Source organism: Ipomoea triloba, chromosome 7 (assembly GCF_003576645.1).
Source record: "Ipomoea triloba cultivar NCNSP0323 chromosome 7, ASM357664v1".
NCBI classification, from domain to species: domain Eukaryota; kingdom Viridiplantae; phylum Streptophyta; class Magnoliopsida; order Solanales; family Convolvulaceae; genus Ipomoea; species Ipomoea triloba.
Genome location: NC_044922.1, coordinates 25,777,956 through 25,798,398, shown reverse-complemented (window position 1 = coordinate 25,798,398; position 20,443 = coordinate 25,777,956). Strand labels below are relative to the sequence as shown.

General features: G+C 31.2%; 2 protein-coding genes across 2 annotated transcripts; both read right to left on the bottom strand.

Annotated features, from left to right (window-relative positions):
* Positions 1 to 9,031: 9,031 nt before the first annotated feature.
* LOC116024395 (transcription factor MYB12-like) lies at positions 9,032 to 9,922 on the bottom strand. Its single transcript, XM_031265289.1, has one exon. The coding sequence runs from the start codon at positions 9,920 to 9,922 to the stop codon at positions 9,032 to 9,034; it is 891 nt and encodes a 296-aa protein (XP_031121149.1).
* A 3,994-nt stretch (positions 9,923 to 13,916) lies between these two features.
* Positions 13,917 to 16,305, bottom strand: LOC116026235 (transcription factor MYB12-like). The gene is made up of 4 exons (XM_031267717.1): positions 16,246 to 16,305; positions 16,045 to 16,179; positions 15,783 to 15,912; positions 13,917 to 13,986 (listed from the first exon to the last, which is right to left on the bottom strand). Exons 2-4 carry the CDS (start codon positions 16,175 to 16,177, stop codon positions 13,950 to 13,952), a joined length of 300 nt encoding a protein of 99 aa, XP_031123577.1. The 5' UTR covers positions 16,178 to 16,179; positions 16,246 to 16,305; the 3' UTR covers positions 13,917 to 13,949.
* Positions 16,306 to 20,443: the final 4,138 nt, after the last annotated feature.

Here is a 20,443-nt window from a genome sequence, read left to right as displayed (position 1 = left end):
ATGCCAAAATTCCGAACAAGTTTTCCATCTCAGTCCACGTAAGTTCGAGACATCAAGACGAACTGACCTCTCGCGAGAGGTAGTTCGATGTCTCCGAAGTTCAGCGGAGTCGATCTCTCGAAGGTCGTTCGCGTACGAGCGCGCGCGTCCGATGTCTCGATGCCGGCACGATGTCTCGAAGCTTGCACTTCTCGACGTCTCGCGGCACGGGTATGTCTCGAGCGATGTCTCGATGGTTCACAGACTGGACCATGTCTCGCACGGCGACTCCAGTAACCTCTCGAACGCGACCTTTCACCTATTGTGTCCGTTTAGAAATGACTCTTGGCATTACGGAATTAATTTGATTAATTCCAATCATTATTTTCAGAGTTATTTCGTGAATAATGGACTTGGTAGTGGGTGTAAGTGTTGGTTAATGGCATAATTAAATTTCTGCTAGTGGGAGGAGGTTACAAAATGGATTATCATTGCCATGATTAATGCTATGATCCACTCTCCTCTACTATTTATTCGTTGTGAGCAGCAGGTTTGGAACACCCCAAGAACACACGGCAATACACTGTTTTCTCCCTCAAAACTCTGCTCACATTTCCTTCTAGCCACCTGCGTTGAACCCACGTTCCTAGTTCGTCGGATCCAAGTTTGTGTGCTCAAACGATTGGATCGTAGTACGTTTTATCCTGGGAAACCTAGACCACAACGCTCCAGCATCCCGGGAGGCGGTAAATAAGGTTTTAAGGATAGTGGTAACACGACTCGTGCTTCCCCCACCTGAGTTCGTCCGGATTTCATCCTCAACCGTAGTTCAGGTTTTCAACCTTTTGTAGGTTGTTTTCTCCTGTATTGTTATTATCCTTCGTGGATAATTTTCTGTTGTAATTTCCATTATTTTCTTGTATTTTCGAGATCACTTCTGTAACATATGATATTATGATCGCGTTCAAATGAGAACGATACACCCAAGAGAGAGCTCAGAACGCATGACATCCGTCCACGTGTCCAAATCTAATGGATGAGAAATGCTGATTTTTAAAATAATAAAAAAACACGGTGACATTTCTCAAATGAGAACGGTGCGCCCAGTAGAGAACTCAGAACACATGACATCCGTTCACGTGTCCAGATCTAACGGATGAGAAACACTGATTTTTTTTTAAAAAAAATGCGGTGGCATTTCTGTAAATAATTAAACATCGAAGTGCAAGTAAAATGTATTACAAGTGCAAGTTGTAGTTTCATATAGTGCACCTAATACATATATTATAAGTGCAAGTAACATATATTACATGTGCAATTAAAATTTACACTAAACATCAATACTAAGTGCACTTACTATTATAACTAGTTGCACCTAGATGCACGAATGTTAACAAGGTAAATTACTTGCACTTGTAAGTGAAAATATGTGCACTTGTAAGTGATTTTTCTTGCACTTTTACTCGCAAAGGTGCACCAGCTACTTGCACTTATAACACATTTACTTGCACCAAAGTTCAAGTTATTTACGAAAATGTCACCGCGCTGTTTTTTTTAAAGTTACATCTAATTCGTTGATTTAAGCACGTGAACAACTGTAAATGATTTTTATTTCTTCCCTGGACGCTTATTCTGATTAGAGCGTTCCCCTGTATGTATATATATATATATATGTATATATATATATATATGTATATATATATATATGTGTATATATATATATATATATATGTATATATATATATATGTGTGTATATATATATATATGTATATATACATATATATATATATATATATATATATATATATATATATATACACGAAATATATATGGGGTGAGGTGGGGGCAAGTGCCCCCATGGCCTTCACTATGGGTTTGCCCTGCTCGTCAGTTGTCACTAAGAAAAATAAATTCAAAAGATGACTTCAACATCACTCACTAAATATATCAAACAAAAGTGCGAGGGTGATTGATGGAGAGAGTACGGTGAGTACTATGGTTAGGTGATTGTCCACGTAAATGAGATGTGAAGTAATAGTCGTGGCTTCGTTCCCGTCGAGGATATTCCGACAGGGCATCCATCCTCCACGTTAATCAATTATTCTCGTACAAGTATAGTACGTACCTTAATCAGGGAACGACAAATTTTATTATAAACTTTCTTCCAACAACAACGTAAAGGGGTTGATTTTTGACCCCAACATTAATGGTCTGTTTGGTTGAGGGTAATCTGGGAGGAATAGCAATTCAGTGAATTTTCAAATTTCACTGTTTGGTTGGAGGAAATTGCAATTCCCTCTAAATGATACTCCCATGAATTGCAATTCAGTGGAGAGGAGGGACAATTGTGTTGGTATAAAGACAATTTTGCCCCTCTTTTCATACCCTTTGTATTTTTTTTTTAAATTTAAAAAAATTATTATTATTATTCTTTTTTAAAAGAATTATTGCTATTATTATTCTTTTTTTAAATAATAATAATAATAATAATGATATTATTATTATTATTATTATTATTATTTTTGAAAGAATTATTATTATTATTATTATTATTATTATTATTATTATTACTACTACTACAACATATACTACAACATAAGGGCATTTTAGTCATTTTGCCCTTTCTTACATTTCAATTCCATGTACTCCTATTCCTGCATATCAAACACTATAATTTCAATTCATACTTTATTCATTGAATTGCAATTCCACCGAATTACAACTCATTTCTCCCCTAATTCCTTCCTCCCAACCAAACGCCCCGTAAGAGTTTGGATTTAGTTTAAATTTATTGTACACATAAGTGTATAGTTTGGATCCTTATGACGTTTCTAAATTGCCTTTTAAAATTTGTCACACAATAGAACCTTTTCATTGCAGCCAGAAGCCTCCCATGCTCATACATTTGCTAACCGAATGAAGCCGAAGCTAACTATAGGAGTACGTGAAGCATTGCAGTGGATAACCATATTGACAGCCAGATTGAGAGTGACTGCCTTCAAGTTGTTAATGGCTTACTGCATGATCATAGCTTATTTTCTTCTTGGACCTTACTTAATGAAATTTCTGCTTTTATTCAAAAAAATAAAATTTAACACAATAGTTCGATTATAGATACTAACTTTATAGTTTAGTAGTATGAAGTAGCTCTCCCATATGGGAGGTCATGATGTTTTTTTTTTTTTTTTTTTTAGTACTATTGACTCTGTTATAATGTGGTATATATAAGCGCCCCATTAAGACTCGAACTCATTCCCTTCTATATAGGGGTGCAACCAAGAACCACTAGACCACAAGATTTTTGGCTATACCTAATTTATTAAGTAGTAATAAATTAGGAAATCATATATTATTTTGAAACGAACTAAAATTAAAAATTTAACAAAAAAAAGTGAAGTTGAAGAAACAATAAAAACCTTTTTAAAAAAAAAACATTTTTTAAAGGTTTTTATTGTTTCTTCAGCTTCGCTTTTTTCTTTTTTGGTTTTTTTTTTTTCAAAAAAAATGAATTTTTTAATAATTTTTGTTCATAACAAACAAGAGAAGTCTTTTTAAGACAAAGGGCCTACTTATTTTCCATTTTTCTTTTTCTCAAACTTTCTTTCTCTGTCCAGATCTGACATTAATAAAAGCACAACCGCATGCATGTCCTATTAGTTGATATTTGAAAAGCCCCTTTCAGCATAACCTTTATATTGCATTTAATATTTTCATCTACCTTTCTAACTAATTCCAGACAAATTATCAATACTTATACGAATCCACCTTTCAAGATGGACTCATCACAATAGATCATTTTGAATATTTACAATTCACATTTAGTATGTAAATTGTGAACATTTATTTGTGAACATTTAGTATATAAGTTGTGAATTTTTTGTTCATAACAAACAAGTTTACCTTGCAAGGTGGATCCAGGTCCACATAATAATTTGCCACAAATTATTGTGTGGACCATGATCTACACAATGTTGTGTAGATTTATATATATATATATTAAAAATAGATTATTTGTGTACTGAATGTACATTATACCAAATAATATACATTTTATGAATACAAGATAGATTTTTAATATATTAAAAGTATATTATTTGTGTATTGAATATACATTATTTAATAGTATAGAAAATGATGTACTTTCAGTACTCAAATAATATATTTTATATATACACAAATAATATAATTTTTTTTTTGAGAATACAAATAATGTAATTTTTATTTATGCTCTACGCAATAATCTCTCCCACCTCCTTTTCCTCTCCTTCCTATCCTTCACGGATGTGTCAAAAAAAGTGATAGTTACTTAGGTGATATAATATGCGCAAAAATAAGTGCAATATTAATGTTTAATGTTTAAAAATTATAATTATATTAAAATAATTTTAAAATAATAAATAAATAATATAAACCACATAATTTATATTATATTAGAATCATTAATTATTAACTTAATTTTGAGGTTTATATTAAGAAGTTAATTACTATTTCTTATTACAAATATATTTTATCCATATGTATATCTAATAAAGATATGTTTGTCTAAGTAAATATGTAAATGATACTCCATATATATAATAAAATATATTTGGTTTAATATAATATTTAATTAAATAAATTATTTTGTCAAGTAATGTATTAAGGTAAATACAATTAGGTAAATTTATTTAGAATTTTTAGCAAAATTATTTAGAATTTAATAACTAACTAAAAGAATATTTAAATGTGTGTATTTTTAGCATGAAAAAATTAAAGTACAATAATTTTAACATGATGTATGACTTCCTTCACAAGCACAAAGAATACAAACGGAATTTAAGATATATAACTTTCATTGAATCTTATTGTAAATTTTAAATGCTAAAAACATGTACTTTTAGAATTTTAAATATCAAAACTATGAATGCTCTAGATTCTTGAATGTATAGTGAAAAATAACAAATCGAACAAATTTGGTACTGATGGAGCCATGGGGCAAGGGCCAAAGACAATTGAGTTGGAGAGCGTTTAATTGCATAATTCAAGTTCAATTGGAACTAGTCAAAAGAAGGGGGGCGGGGCGGGCCAGGGTGAGGGAGAGGCACAACAACCGAGATTCAAACCCCTTACTGGTTTACTCAAACTAGTCTACCATGTTTCTTTTGCAAAACAAATTTTAAAATTATTTTGATAAATAATATTTCGAAGTAAATACTCTACTTTGAAAAAAAATTGTTTATTGTTCTATAACTATACTGCAATGTCCAATAAAAATTGTCATAGTTAATAAATTTAATATCATTTATTAATTTTTTTAACCAAAAATGTCCTTTAATAACATTAAACAAAACTCTTTTAAATGTTTATATTTTTTCCAGCACGTAGGAATAACATTGTTGCATCGACTGAAAGACAACTTAACTTGCAAATAGGGCAACGATTGTTAACTTTGCACGTTGCACTTACAGCGTCCTAGTGTTTAGATTCCTAGCAATTATTGATTGTTAACTTTGTACGTTGCACTTACAGTGTCCAAGTATATATTTAGACTCCTAGCAACTATTAATGCATTCTTCTATCCATATACCGTCAAAATTTATTCATTTTGATACGAGAAAATGATCAGGGATTTCAACATTACTTAAAAAGTTAATTAGGTATTTAAACTTTTTAAAATAACAACTAAACACATCATATTTTGGTGCAATGAAATCTAATTAAAAATCAGTTAGTAACCTGCTATCACAAGTCACTAGAGTTCCGGCGACCTTTGGCGAATCAGCGTTGGTCACCATGGAAATCGAGAAAGAAGGCGATTGGCACCGATTTTCTTGTCGCTGGTTGCTTTTGTCGTCGAAAATATCGTCGAAGGTTATCGAACTCTAGTAACCTATGATAGTATGCCACTAATTAGTTTTTGGACTTCATTGCACCAAAATACACTGTTTGGTATAATTTCTTTTCTCAAAAAACTAATTGAAAAGACTGCTTTGACTCCCTTTGAGTAGCCTTTTGAATTTTAGTAATTTGGAGTTACAAAAAGCTTATTAACCAAACAACTAATAGTGATCAAATAAGTCAAAATTGGTTGATAGGCTGATTATTTATCAAATAGGGCCTAAATGTTACGTTAATGAGTAAGAAAGTTTTTTTTTTCTTTTAAAAGGAACAGATAGAAAATGTAGAGAAAAGATGAGAAAAGGAAGAAGAAGAAGAAAAAAACAAAAAACAAAAAACTTGGCCAGCATGGGAGGTTGCTGGAATTCTCATTGGTCTAAGGCTTGGAGGCTTGGGTTAAGACTTAAGAGGAAAAAAAATTTAATGGCCCAAGTTTGGCTTGGGTCCAAGATATTAAGATATTTATTAAAAAAAAATTCCACCATGGGTGACATGGCAAAACTGCATCACCACCCTCATTAGATGGCAGAATCCTCATATCATCATCCGCCATAGCACTTTAACAACATTGCATCCAGAGATGATCACATACCTTTAAGCATTCATATGCCAAAGCAATAAGCTTATAAATATATCAAGAGAAGTTACAGGAGATTAGACCAAAGTTTCTGTAGATAGAATTTACATTTTACAACCTTTAACCAAGCTTGACGTACTTTTGGTCAGACTTGACCGGAGTTGACTAGGCATGCCTTTGACCTTGAGAAGTTTGAGATAACTTTTATACCTTTTGGAGTAGTTGAATTTGAAAGATTCAAAGGTTTGGCGGGTGGAGAATAACAATCACCCGCCAGTTAGGAGGAAGCAAGATGAAGAATCAAGGAGAGAGAAATGATTATAATTGTGGAAATATGTTTACTTTGTTACTTCTTATCTTCCTTATTACTTGATTACCCTAACACACTGACATATATATACATATACATACTAGAAAGCTATTCATGCTTTTTCACCTCCTATGTTCCTATTCATGACTTTTCACCTCCTATGCTCCTATTCATGCCTTTTCATATTTCTATGTTTTAACACTCCACTCAAGTTGGAGCATCTGAAAGTTCCAATCTTTGATTAAAACATACACTCTGCGTTACTTTAAATTACAAATGAAGATAAAAAGCATATAGATGATAACAGTGTTGGATGGCTTCGGATGGACAATGCTATACTCAACGAGCAACATATATAAACAACAACATTAAATGGTCTACATTAAATTGAACGAGAAATTAGGTATGTGCAAATTTCAAGGGGAACGAGGGGATTGGTGTAATGAATCAAGACCCAAGTACATGGGAGTTGGATCCATTGGCTAAGGTGGCAGGGGAACTATGTGGATGGAAAGAAAGCATGGAAAATAGACTAGAGTTACTTGTCATATGATCTGTAGCACCCGAGTCTATGACCCATTTGGATGAGGATGAGAGAAGAAATGTGGTTGTGTTACTTGAGTTTGCAACAGCAGTGACTTAAGAGGATGAATGTTTTAGAAGTTTCTAATACTTAGCACGCAATCTCATCAGCAGATACCATGGCCAACTTGGTGGAATCGTCAAATGTAGAAGCAACATTGGCATATGACTTTCCTTAATTTCTCAACCTTTTCTTACAGTCCCACTCCATGTGCCCAGGCTTGTGGCAACAATGACACACAATGACGCCGGAAGTGTGCCCATGGGAGGTACCACCATTTCCGTTGTACGACTGACGACCAACAAGAGCATTACTTGGTGGGATGGTTACTTCATGCACACTTGGCTTCGATTATTCTGATCGAATCAATCGTGGGAGGACATCATCCAGATTAGGAATTCTAGAATTACTAAGAATCGTTGATCTGACCGTGTCAAACTCAAAAGGAAGACCTGCCAAAAACTCATAACAACCAATTATTCTCGTTGCTTTTGTTGTTCTTTAATGTCAGTAGTGAATGGTATAAGCTTATTAAGTGCATCATATGTCTTCTTAAATTCCGTAAAATAGGCAGTGAGGGAAAATTATGTTTTTCTGCACGATAAAAAGCCTTTCAGACATAATAAATTCGAGTGATATTTTCCTTCCCAGAGTACAAGTACTCCAAATATTCCATCATATCCGTAACAGAGTCACAATGATTAATAACCCCAACAATACCATCATCAATTGAATTCTAAATTTGTAGAAATAGACGTGCATCAACCTACCCCCAATAATCATCTTGTTCTGACAAAAGTTTAGTTAGGTGTCCTCTTTACCCAAACTCTTGAGATAAAGCTTAATAACCTTAGACCACTCTACACAATTAGAATCATTAAGCTTACAGTCTATGATTTTAGAAGTCACAAGAACAATATCAATCACGACAACAGATTTATCTTCAGCCATACCCACAAAAAATAGATCACAAATCACACAAAAAAACGAAGTCTGAATGTGTACGAAACAACATGATCGTAGAGCAAAAGCAACTGAGGTGGAAATGGTCCAAACTAAATCTAGATGCGATGCTGGAGGACTCAGGCGACCTAGGAGCTGTTGATCAAACACTTTTATGATTGTCGGAGATGCCGCATGCGTTGGCGCGTGGATTACAAATTGCGAACAGTGGAAGCGCGTTAACTGCACACGTTGAACGGAGGTGACAAGTGACACTAGCAGATCGATTGTATGGCTTTAATTGATCAGGTTCGAAAATGAGAAAAGAGAAAGGATGGATGTAACTAATCAGGTTAGAAAACTAGAAAAAAAAAAAAGATGGATGTAACTGATCAAGTTAGAAAACGAGAAAAGATAAATGATGGCAAAGCTTCGCGAGGAGATAGTTGTTCAAAATATCAAGATAATGGAGTTTAATAGAGTATGGGCTCTGATAGCATTATTGTTCTCACACACACTTCTTACACCTTCTTTACTTCACCACACCTATTTATATGCACACTACACATCTAGTCCAACTAACAATCTACTTTTTTCACCTAATAGTCTTCTTCAACATTCATACACCACTATCGTTCTACTAACTAACATTCTACTAACAACAATAATCTTAATTGGCCATTTCATGCACCCTAGCCTAGAAAACGACCTAAAGAGTAAAAATCGCCATACAACTTTACATTACGTATACCCTACCCTACCTTATTCACCAGCATTACCATGCATAATGTCATAAAAAGTGTCGTCCCAGGGCCACGGCGATGACAACATTACATCATCCTCATTCTGTTGCGGCATTAGATTCTGGATGTTGCAGAGGTTGTTTCCACTGTCGTCCCAATAGTACTGCCAGTCATCCCAATCACTAATATTTTGGGCCAAGCTACAATGATGTTCAACTGGAAATGATGATGATGTTGCGGTGCTTTCGTTGTTCTCCCCACCAAATTGATGATGATCATTGGGTATCAACCCACTGTAAATATCAACGCTGCTATTACCGCTTTTTGCCAAATCATGTTGGGATTGCACTACTTGCAACCCAAACTCTTTCACACTGTTTTCTAGGCTCCCGTTTAACGAAGTGCTCAAAATTGTCCCTGTAGGATCCATCTCTTCCTCCAATACTGGCATTATGTCGTCCAAGCTAAAATACTCTCCCGCCATACACAAGAAGCTCGAGGTATCAATATCCTCTTTATCCATCAATATTGGCGGGGTGGATGAGATTTGTACCGCAGATGCAGCAACATTGTTATTAACTGGATCAGTACAGAGACTAGGAATAGTATCATTGTGTGTGTGGTGTGTCTGTAAGTGGGGAAATTCAGGAGCATGGTTATTATTGGAGGAGTAGTGTTTATAGCCAGTGGTCTTATTCTTCTTCATGGCTGATCTACTTACTTTTCCACGTCTACGTTTTGTTTGCTCTGCCGCCTTTGCCAAGTCCATCTCCAAATTCTCCATAGTCTTCTCACTTCCTGCTCTCCTAAAGCTATAGAATTTTCTACTTAAGTGCGAGTTCCAGTAGTTTTTTATCTCATTGTCTGTTCTACCTGGCAGTTGTGCTGCAATCAGGGACCATCTACACATGCATATAATTTTTTTTGTCAGACCAGATATGTGTGTCTTGAGTTTAAATTTAATAAAATGAATAAGGTGCAAATTGGCCACTGAACATAACACGAAAATGTAATTAGACAACTGAATAAAAAAATGCAATTAGGCCACTAAACACCGAATGTATGCAATTTCGCACTTTCGCCTGATAGCATGTTACCATATATTTCATAAGGTTGTATGCTTACGTGTATGGTGAGTTGGCATATTTAAATTATTTTTACTAATAAGAATTTAAAAAAAAAACAATTTAAAAAACGATGGGTAGCCGCCGGCCACCACAACGTTTATATATATATATATATATATATATATATATATATATATATGCATTAGTTTAAATTATTTTTATTTGCATTTTTAAAGTTTATTATTGAAAATTATTTTAAAATGCCAACTCACCCTCCATGTAAGCAGGCACCTGATGAAATGGATGTTAAGGTGAAATTGCATATATTTGGAGTGTTCAGTGGCCTAATTGTACTTTTTGTTTTCATTCAGTAGTCTAATTACATTTTCAAGTTACGTTTAGTGGGCAATTTGCATGTTATTCCTTAATAAAATGATCTTTTGTCTCACAAAACGCCAAAATGTCACTTTTCTTAGTTGTTAGACTTAATTTTGGTATTAATACTTCATTAGTTTTTGTACCATTATCAAATGTGACAGTTTCTTAGCATAGATTTCTTGATCCAACAAAAGTGATTGATTAGTGAATTTTATATCTTACAATAGATTTTGATACTTATTACGTTGGTTTGCCTATTTTGTTATTTTATTATTATATTCAAATCTTTTAGTAATTACAAAACTTATTACGCTTTTATTCCTCTACTTTTAAACAATAAAATCAAAAAAGAAAAATCATCATTTTAGTTCTTCAATTGTTTATCAACTATCAACGTAGTTAGTAATTTTCAATTTCAACTAATTTGATTTTTGAATTGTTTAAGATTTCGTCAATTAAATCCTTCCAATGGACCAAAATGATTATTTCCTCATTTTAAATTTTCGTCAATTTGATCCTCAAAGGGTTTAATTGACGAAATTTTAAACAATTTGAGGATCAAATTAATGAAAACCTATGGACAACATCGAGAGTTGTGACACAATTATTGAGGAACCAAAATTGTGATTTCTCCAATAAAAAATAAGCGAGAAAAATTTTTAAAATAAAAATAAAAAGGTCATTGTCAATGCTTTAAATATGAAATTTTAATATATATGTGTGTGTGTGTGTACACTATATATTTTATATATTTATTGATTTTTATTTTAATTATGTATTTATTTATTTTGTTTCTAATTCTAATATATATATATATATATATATATATATATATATATATCATTGTTGCATGCCAATTTGTTTACTTCATCTAACTTTTAAAAATAACTATAATATTATTACTACTATATATAAATTTCTCCCAACATAAATGATGTTGGTTTTCAAATATATCATTATTATGATTTTAGCACTCTAGTAATGTCAAATAATATAAGTATTATTGCATTAATTAAAAGTTTTATAGTACAAATGTTGTAAACAAATTTTATAAAATACCATATATTATAAAAATTTTAAAATCTAAAATAATAGTTATTAATTAAATATTATGAGCCCCAAAACAAATTAATTTACGTTAATAACATAACTGAAGAAAAACTAACATAAAAATGAACTAATTGAACTAACTTACATTTGCAGAGTTTGAAAAAAAAAATATAATGTTATTGGGTAAATGCGTCACATTTAGATATAGTGTTATTAAATTAATTGAAATTCACTATTTGAAAATGATGCATTATCTCGAGGTATATCAATTTCAAATGAAGAAGAAATGAAGAATAAGATATAATAGAACTAAAAGAAATAAACTTTCAATAAATTAGTTAAAAACATATCATAGATCTACAAATATTGAACCACAAAGTCTATTATGGACCTATTATTTAAATGATGATCTAGAGTAGTTTTGGTTGTCCTATATTTATGGGTTGGAAAATATTCCGTGAGACGGTCTCACACAAGTATTATTCAAAGTTTAAAATATCACCAAAGTATATTCTGAAACAAAACTCAGATATCAATGTAAATTTTTTAAAATGAGAATATTTTTTCATGCAAGGAAAAAATTATATAATATTTATCATTATATATATAATAAAAAATTATCAATTTTTCTTTTTATCCATTTATGTAGACATATATTATAATATTAATAGTATTTTGTACAATATGAAAATATATATACATTTTTTTTATAGAATTGTGATTACTGGCATAATTATACACATTAATTACTACAATGGTTATTTATTAAAAAAATTATTTTAAAATATGTCTAAACTCATATTCTTAATTAAAAAATCAAAAATATTAAAAAATTTGTCTAAATATGTAATATAGTTAGGGTCTACATTAATCCATATAAATTTACAATTAAATTCTCTTAATTTGTAAATGTAATTTTCTTAATTATAATTAATAAAATATAAAATATAATTAAAAATGATAGAATTAAAAAAAAATATGTGTTCATACATATTTATATTTTTAAAATACATACATACATATACTTATGCACTATATTAATCGTACAAAATTAAAATGTTATTTTTTTAATTTCTAAATTTAATTATTTTAATTATAATATATCAATATAAATTATAATTAAGAAAATATATTATAGAATTTGCATACATACATATTAATAAATATTATTTGTATATACATTGTATTGTACAATCAAATAAGAAAATGCGCCTGATCAGAGTTTAAAATCACAAAATTAAATTTTGTATTCTATGATAATAGATACTTGACCAAATATATGAAAATTCAACTACTCCGTATATTATTATATTTTACATTTTAATATATTTTTAGTTTCTTCATTTTTTTTATTTAAATTCTTAATAACAACTTTTTTTTTCGTGCATCGCAAGGGTAAAACACTAGTTTACTACTAAACAAAGTGATTCATTCTACATAAACCCATCATTACCATTTTGATTCCAACGTTTGAACCAAACACACCCTTATTGTAGACAAATAAAGGTATTGATGAAAAGTGTATAATTTTACTCTTTTGTTCATTAAAAGTTATCTAACTCTTCATTTTGACTGTTTGGTGGTGTTTGGGTAATGACTTATAGTCAAAATTTGGCTAGTTTGATCAAATTTAGCTATTTGACTTCGTCAACTAGTTAAAATGATTGTTTCGTAATAGTACAATATATTTATGCCTTATAAATTACTTTACATGTAATCAACTAAAAGAAAATAGTTAAATACTCAAATGCATTTATATAATTAGTTAATATTATCAGCGGGTCAAAACAACTAATACAGTCATCTATCATCTACTAATCCGTTATCAGCTAATTACCAAATACACCTTTGACTTTTTTGTATGTTTGTTTTATTAAAATAAAATTATTTATGCTACTTAATTTAAGAGTGGACAATTATTTTAAAGGAAAATGCTTTAATTTGTTCTCTTCAAAAAATTTCGCGTCATAAAAATCTATCATAACATGATTTATAACTATTTATTGTCATAAATTGGTTGACTCTACTAACTTATTATCAAAGTTAAATAATTTCATAAAAAAGTGTCATGTTAGGAGAGAATATTAAGGAGAAAATTTGTTGATTACTCTATTTTAAAATATAACAAATAAATTTACGCTATTTAGAAATGTGGAGTATATAAAATAATAAAGTACCATTATATCACTTCTCAAAATTTTTCAAAATAGAAAGAAAAAAGGACATGGCATAGAACTTTTTTTTTTTATGCATATTCAAGATATACTATAAAGTACTATTATTTCTGTACGTACGTATTAACAGCACGTTTGGTTCACATAATGAATTGTGAGCTGAAGTAATAAGAATGCTATTTTATAAGGAATAATAATAATAATAATAATAATAATAATAATAATAATAATAATAATAAATTAAACACCATATACATTCACCATAGAATCATATAAATATCTTGTGAAGACGGAAGAGTTTGAACCTGAAATAGAAGTAAATTTTATGAAAGCTTTTATGTACATTCCAGATACACATATTTTAATACTATCAAATTACAGATGTATACTCTTCTAATAAATTGAAAACATAAGTCTCACCAATATAATTCCAACATACGAATGCATCAAAAAATAGAATTTTAAAAGATTTTAAATATTTTTAGGCCTTATTTGGTAATATAGTTAGCTTATCAAGTAATTTGGACTTATTTGACTATTATTAGTTATTTGACTTGGTTAAATAGTTAATATAAGTATTTGATTAATTAATTTTTTTTGTAACAACTTATTACTCTAAAACGCTAAAATTCAAAAAACTTATCAAAACAGTTTTTTCGATCAACTTTTTAACAAAGTCATTTTGCATGTAATCAACTGTCAGCTAACAGCTAATTTACCAAACATTTTTTACAATAAGCTAATGATATTAATTAGTTAAACCCACTAACACAATTAGCTAACAATTATTTACCAATCACCCCTAATGTTATATTGAAATTAAAAAATCAAATCAAATTTTTTTTATTCTTTAAAAAAGGAATAAAAATTGCGTACAAGTACTTAAATAGAAATTTAGGGTGTATTTGGAAAGCAGGAAAATGATTTCTAGAAAATGTTTTATGGAAAATAAGTCATTTTCTAAAAAATAATTTTATTTTATGTGTTTGGTTGCATTCCGGAAAACTATCTTTGTGTGTTTGGTTCATTTTCCGGAAAATGAGTAGAATTGTATAATTATATATTTTTATTATTGTATTTAAAATATAAAAAATATAAAAATATATACTAATAATATTTATTATAAAAAGAAGGAAAAAAAAACATCTGATCAGAGCAGTTCCGGCGAAAACCAGTCCACATGGGAGAGGGACGGCATGCCTCGCAGTTCACATGGAAAGTGATTTTCCGTTTTATCAGAAAATGACTTCCAGACTTTTTGTCCGGAAGTTATTTTCCGAAAAAAATAAGCTATTTTCCTTGGTCAACGAAAATCATTTTTCGCTGACCATATTTTCCGGACCTTGCCAAACATCGAAAGTCTTTCCGGATTACCAAACACACCCAGAGAAGCCAGAGAGTCAAGAGATATTCTGCTCCACTTTAGCGCTCTCTCTTTTTTCTTTTTCTTTTTTTGAAGGGTGGGGGTAGGGGCAATCATTATTGCATGGACCATGGTTCACATAGCAACGTGGACCATAAATATAAGTTACATTTTTATTATACTAAAAGTACATTACTTTTATAAATAAAGTACATTATTTTATAGTACATTATTTTTGTAGAAGGTACATTATTTCATATATACCTTCAGTACAAAAATAATGTACCTCCATTAATGTATTTTATATTTATGGTCCACAAAGCTACGTTGACCACGTTGCACACAGTAATTTGCCGGGTAGGGAGACCCAAGCTAGACAACTAGCTTTCATAACCTCTCGTAAGGAGAGACCTTCTCTCTTTCATTAGTTCATATGTGATTAATATTGACAATCGTTCTTCTAGAAGTTGTCTGAGACTGAGTGCACATTAGAAGAAAGAAGGAAAATGAAAGCATGGATCCTTTCAGGCACCCGCTGAGACTGAGTGCACATTAGAAGTTGTCTTTTTCTCTATTTAATCTATAAAATATAATATAAATAATATTTGACGATGATCTGGATTTAATAAATATTAAGTGATCTGATAATATAAATAAGAAATATTTTTAAATCATTAGAGATGATTTGTCGAGTTTAGGCATGGTGAATGGAGAAGCTAGCTAAGCTATGGGACTAACCTGTTACCCAGAATTGCATGCGATTTGATGATGATTTCCTCCTCTTGGGGAGAGAACTTGCCTCTCTTCAAATCGGATCTCAGATAATTGATCCATCGTAGCCGACAACTCTTTCCGCATCTCAATAAACCTTCAATTCAATTCGATCATATAATCATATACACAAACACTTGGTGTTCATCATCATATCACGATCATTAGCTAAAAACATACTAACAAACAAGCAATAATAATGCATAAGTAGCTAGCATGATTTGTGTACCTGCATTCTTCGGTAGCGATCTCCAGGAGCCTTCGCCATTGGCGTGAATGTAGTCGGTGAGGATCTGATCTTCCTCAGCCGTCCATCTCCCCCTCTTCAGACCTACCTTCTCACAGCAAGGTGTTCTTCCCATATCTGATAGATGCGTTATTAGTAATGTAATAATGTGAGTCAAAAGAGAATTGAAGATCAAGAGCCGACCGCGTATATATAATATAATGTAGCTAGCTTAGCTAGAGATGGCAGTTCTATGTCCAATTTAATGGCGGAGTATGTGAAAGTAGCTATTATGTATGTTGACTCAGATCATTTCATGATACGTGAATTCTCCAGCGGTATACCGTATACTGTACTGTCTGTGGACCTGCTTCTCCACTGTTCTAGCGGAAGTTTATAATTGTAATTAAAATTAATTAATTAAAATAAACATGCCTACATTTAATTGAAATGTGTTGAAATTGGGTGCCCGTTGGCCCTTAGCTCCTAATTAGTGAATTAAGAATCGTAAAGAGTATCAAAGTAACAAATATTAGCAAAGTGCTTATGGAAAATAGAGATGGAGTGATAGGGAGATTTCATTCATCAGCATTGTTGTTTACAAATAGGGCACACATATATATAAAGAGTATAATAATAACATACATAAATACGTCCGTTACAAACGTTACATAATAATGTTCACTACTTAATATATTATTTATAACATTCTCCGACGTTACATAATAATGTTCACTACTTAATATATTATTTATAACATTCTCCGTTGGATATTATTTGACCACGATCTTGCCTATGTTAAAAACTTGCTAGGAAAATCCTGTGGGGAAAAAATGACAAGAAAAGAGTACAAGATATATGAATGGTATATTCAAATACTTTCATGCATCGTTAAAAACTTCACTAGGAAAACCACGTGGGAAAAACCTAGTTGAAGAAAAGAATACATGATATTTGTAAAATCATATATTGTATTGGTTGTCTCATTAAAACCTTAACTTAAGAAAATTCAGTGGGAAAAAACTTAGTTAATAAAAGAGTACAACCATAAGCTTCAAAGCATAATCTTCAGGATTTCGGGGTTTGTCTATTTAAGTATCTATTTGTAATCTTCCCCATTGGAATTACTATATCATAATCATGTCTCGTTAAAAAACACACTAGAAAAATCTAATGGGAAAACCTAGTGAGGAAAATAATACATGGTATGTTTGTATTCATATGTTGCAAAAATACAAATGTTAGTCTTTTAAGACGTACACAATCTTCAGGATTTTAAATTCAATTCTTCAGGGTTGATTCAAGTAAATGTAATTTCGATTTCCCTCTGAAGATGACAATCTTCAAGTTCTACATGATAAAATTATTGTTTCAAAAGATGTAGGGAATATGATATGGTACAATTTTCAGAATTGTCACTATAAGTTAACATTTTATACAATGGTCTTGTTGACTCTTCTGGAGTTTGTGGGTTGAATATTGATTAAATATTTTTAAAAAATTGGTTTAGTGTTACATAAACAAAAATTTAAAAAAAATAAAAAAAAAGAGAGAGAGAAAAAAGAAAAGATTAAAGATTAAAAAAATTTAAAAGAGTGATAAACTGGTCTTAATAATTGCAATGTTACAAGTTCGACTCTCAATGAGAATAACTTATTGACCTTCTTAATTTGAGTTGATCAGCTATGAGTAGGTTGATTTATTTTCTTGTGATCATTTACCAGCTATAAGGTCACGAGACAGTGTTTACTTAGTGCACACTTTTGAGTAGTGATTGTGAGTTTCTCTCATAACCAGGGCACGACACGAAATTTTTTTCGAGTGGGGGCAAAATATTAAAACAAAAAAGATTGAAAAAATGAAAAACTTAGGAAACATAGCCATAAATATTGTTGAATATAAATGGACGAAAAATAAAATACATCAAAAATTTATTTTTTTAAAATTCAAAACAAAATTATGGACACAATAGAAGTTATAAGAAAATTCAAACCATTACCCTTTATTAAATTAAATGTATGATTTACCAACTCACTAAATCAACTTTTATTTACTTTTGTCTTTATTGTTTTAATTATACTCTAAACATTATATATATATAATATATATATATATATATATATATATATATATATATATATATATATATATATATATATATGGGGAAGGGTTCAGGTGCGGGATTACTCTCAGGTAAATAATGAGGTTAGATCTGAGTCATTAATCAAATCAACGAAAATTATAATAATAATAATAATAATAATAATAATAATAATAATAATAATAATAATAATAATAATAATTCGAACATCCTCCATTAATGCTTTCATCTAAGCATCTAAGCACTGTAGGGATGACCACGGTTCGGTTCGAACCGAACCGTGTACTGTTGGAACCGGAACCGTACGGACGGTTCCGGTTCCAAACCGGAAAATAAAAAAAAAACATTAATTACTATTTATTATTTAGTTAAAGTTTAATTATTATTTGATTAATGTTTAAACATTAAATAACATTTTAAAATTCAACTATAACAATTTTTTTAAATATAGTTTAACTTTGAAGTTTAAATATTTAATATAACTATTTTAAAAACATTTTAGAATGAAAATTTTTCTACAAAAAATATTAATTGTTGAATTTGGACAATTTTAAAAATTAAAAAAATTACAAATTTTTTTTTTTAAAATCCGGTTTGGAACCGGAACCGCCGGTTCCAAACCGTACTTGGACCGTACCCGTAAGGTTCGGTTCCGGTTTGTCCAATTTCGGAACCGGGAATCGCCGGTTCGGAACCGGAACCGAACCGTGGTCATGCCTAAAGCACTGGGGTGACAGACAACAAAGAAATTAATGAACTTGTTTATAAAATTAATAAAAATTTATTTTAAATGGTGCACCTTAAGTACACAAATTGCGCACCTAAAGGTTTAAAATGGTGCACCTTAAGTATACAAATCACACACCTTAATATACAAATCGCACACCATAAGAAGAAAACACACGCACATTAAGAAAGAAAACAACACACCTTAAGAAGGAAATTCACGCACCTTAAGTTTCAATAACTGACTCATCTTAAGCACAAAACTCACGCATCGTAAGAAGTAAAACCACGCACCTTAAATTTACCCTAAATGCAAAAAGACTAAATTGCCACCGAGCGTTTTTTAATCATTGTTAATCCTGGATGTTGATTTAAACAAGATTTGAATCAAATTTAATCGCACAACCGCACTTGAGACCATTACTGCGCGGTCACGTTCACCGCAACTTAGCTAAACTACCTGACGCGCAAAAACAAAAAAAAAAAAAAACAAAAAAAAAAACAAAAAAAAAAAAAGATGACTTCAACATCACTCACTAAATACTATATATGTGGATGGGGCGGAGGAGACGGATAGCTGCCCCATTGTCTTCATTGTGGGTCTGTCCCTGCTCGTCACCTAAAAAAATAGATTCAAAAGGTGACTTCAACATCACTCACTAAATATATCAAATAAAAGTGTGATGGCGATTGATGGAGAGAGTCCAATGAGATGTGATTGTCCATAGTGCCACGGAGTGAGATGTGAATTAATAGTCGTGGCATAGTTACCGTCGAGATATCCCGACAGGGCATCCATGCTCCACGTTAATCAACAATTATTCTCCTGCAAATGATATCTACTGTTTTCCAACTGTTTTTACAATGAAAAATACTATATATATGTACCCTCCTTTTTTATTTCTTCACACACAAAATTTTGAACTAAACCCATTAGTAATTACGCACGGCTAAAGAGGAGAACCACGAACCTAGCTAATCATTATTTTGTTTCTCAATTCCTTCACCATCAGCGCAGCTGTCACCAGTTTCTCACCTCACCTTCATCATCATTATCGACTCTCACAATCAATTCTCACCTTTTCCATTCAATTCGGCTTCAACAGCGAAAGAGGCCAAAAAAAAAAAAAAACATGTTGCACGTCACTTTTCGTTTCTTCCCTTCAGTGTTACCGCAAGTTTATTTAAATTTATGGAGTAAATTATTTCTCATACCACCTCTCTCCTGTTAGATATTTGTACAGTAATAGAGATTAATGGTTCAGATGTCTACCATGCAAGTTTAAATAATATTTGGAGTTGTGAAGTAGTAAATATTATTGAGTTTGGTAGAGATGATTTTGAAATACTCGAGAGGTCCGCGAGAGGTCGGTTCGCAAAATCTGTCTCGTAGGAGTTATGTCTCGAACGTACTCTGCATTACCTCTCGAATGGAATGTGGTTTATGTTAAAAGGTTCGCATGGAAACGATGTCTCGAAGGCAAATTACTCCGTATATTCACCTTTAGAATATGATGGTGATGTATCTCTCGAACATCATGCACCTCTCGAGAGGTCATTGGCAAAGCAAACTAT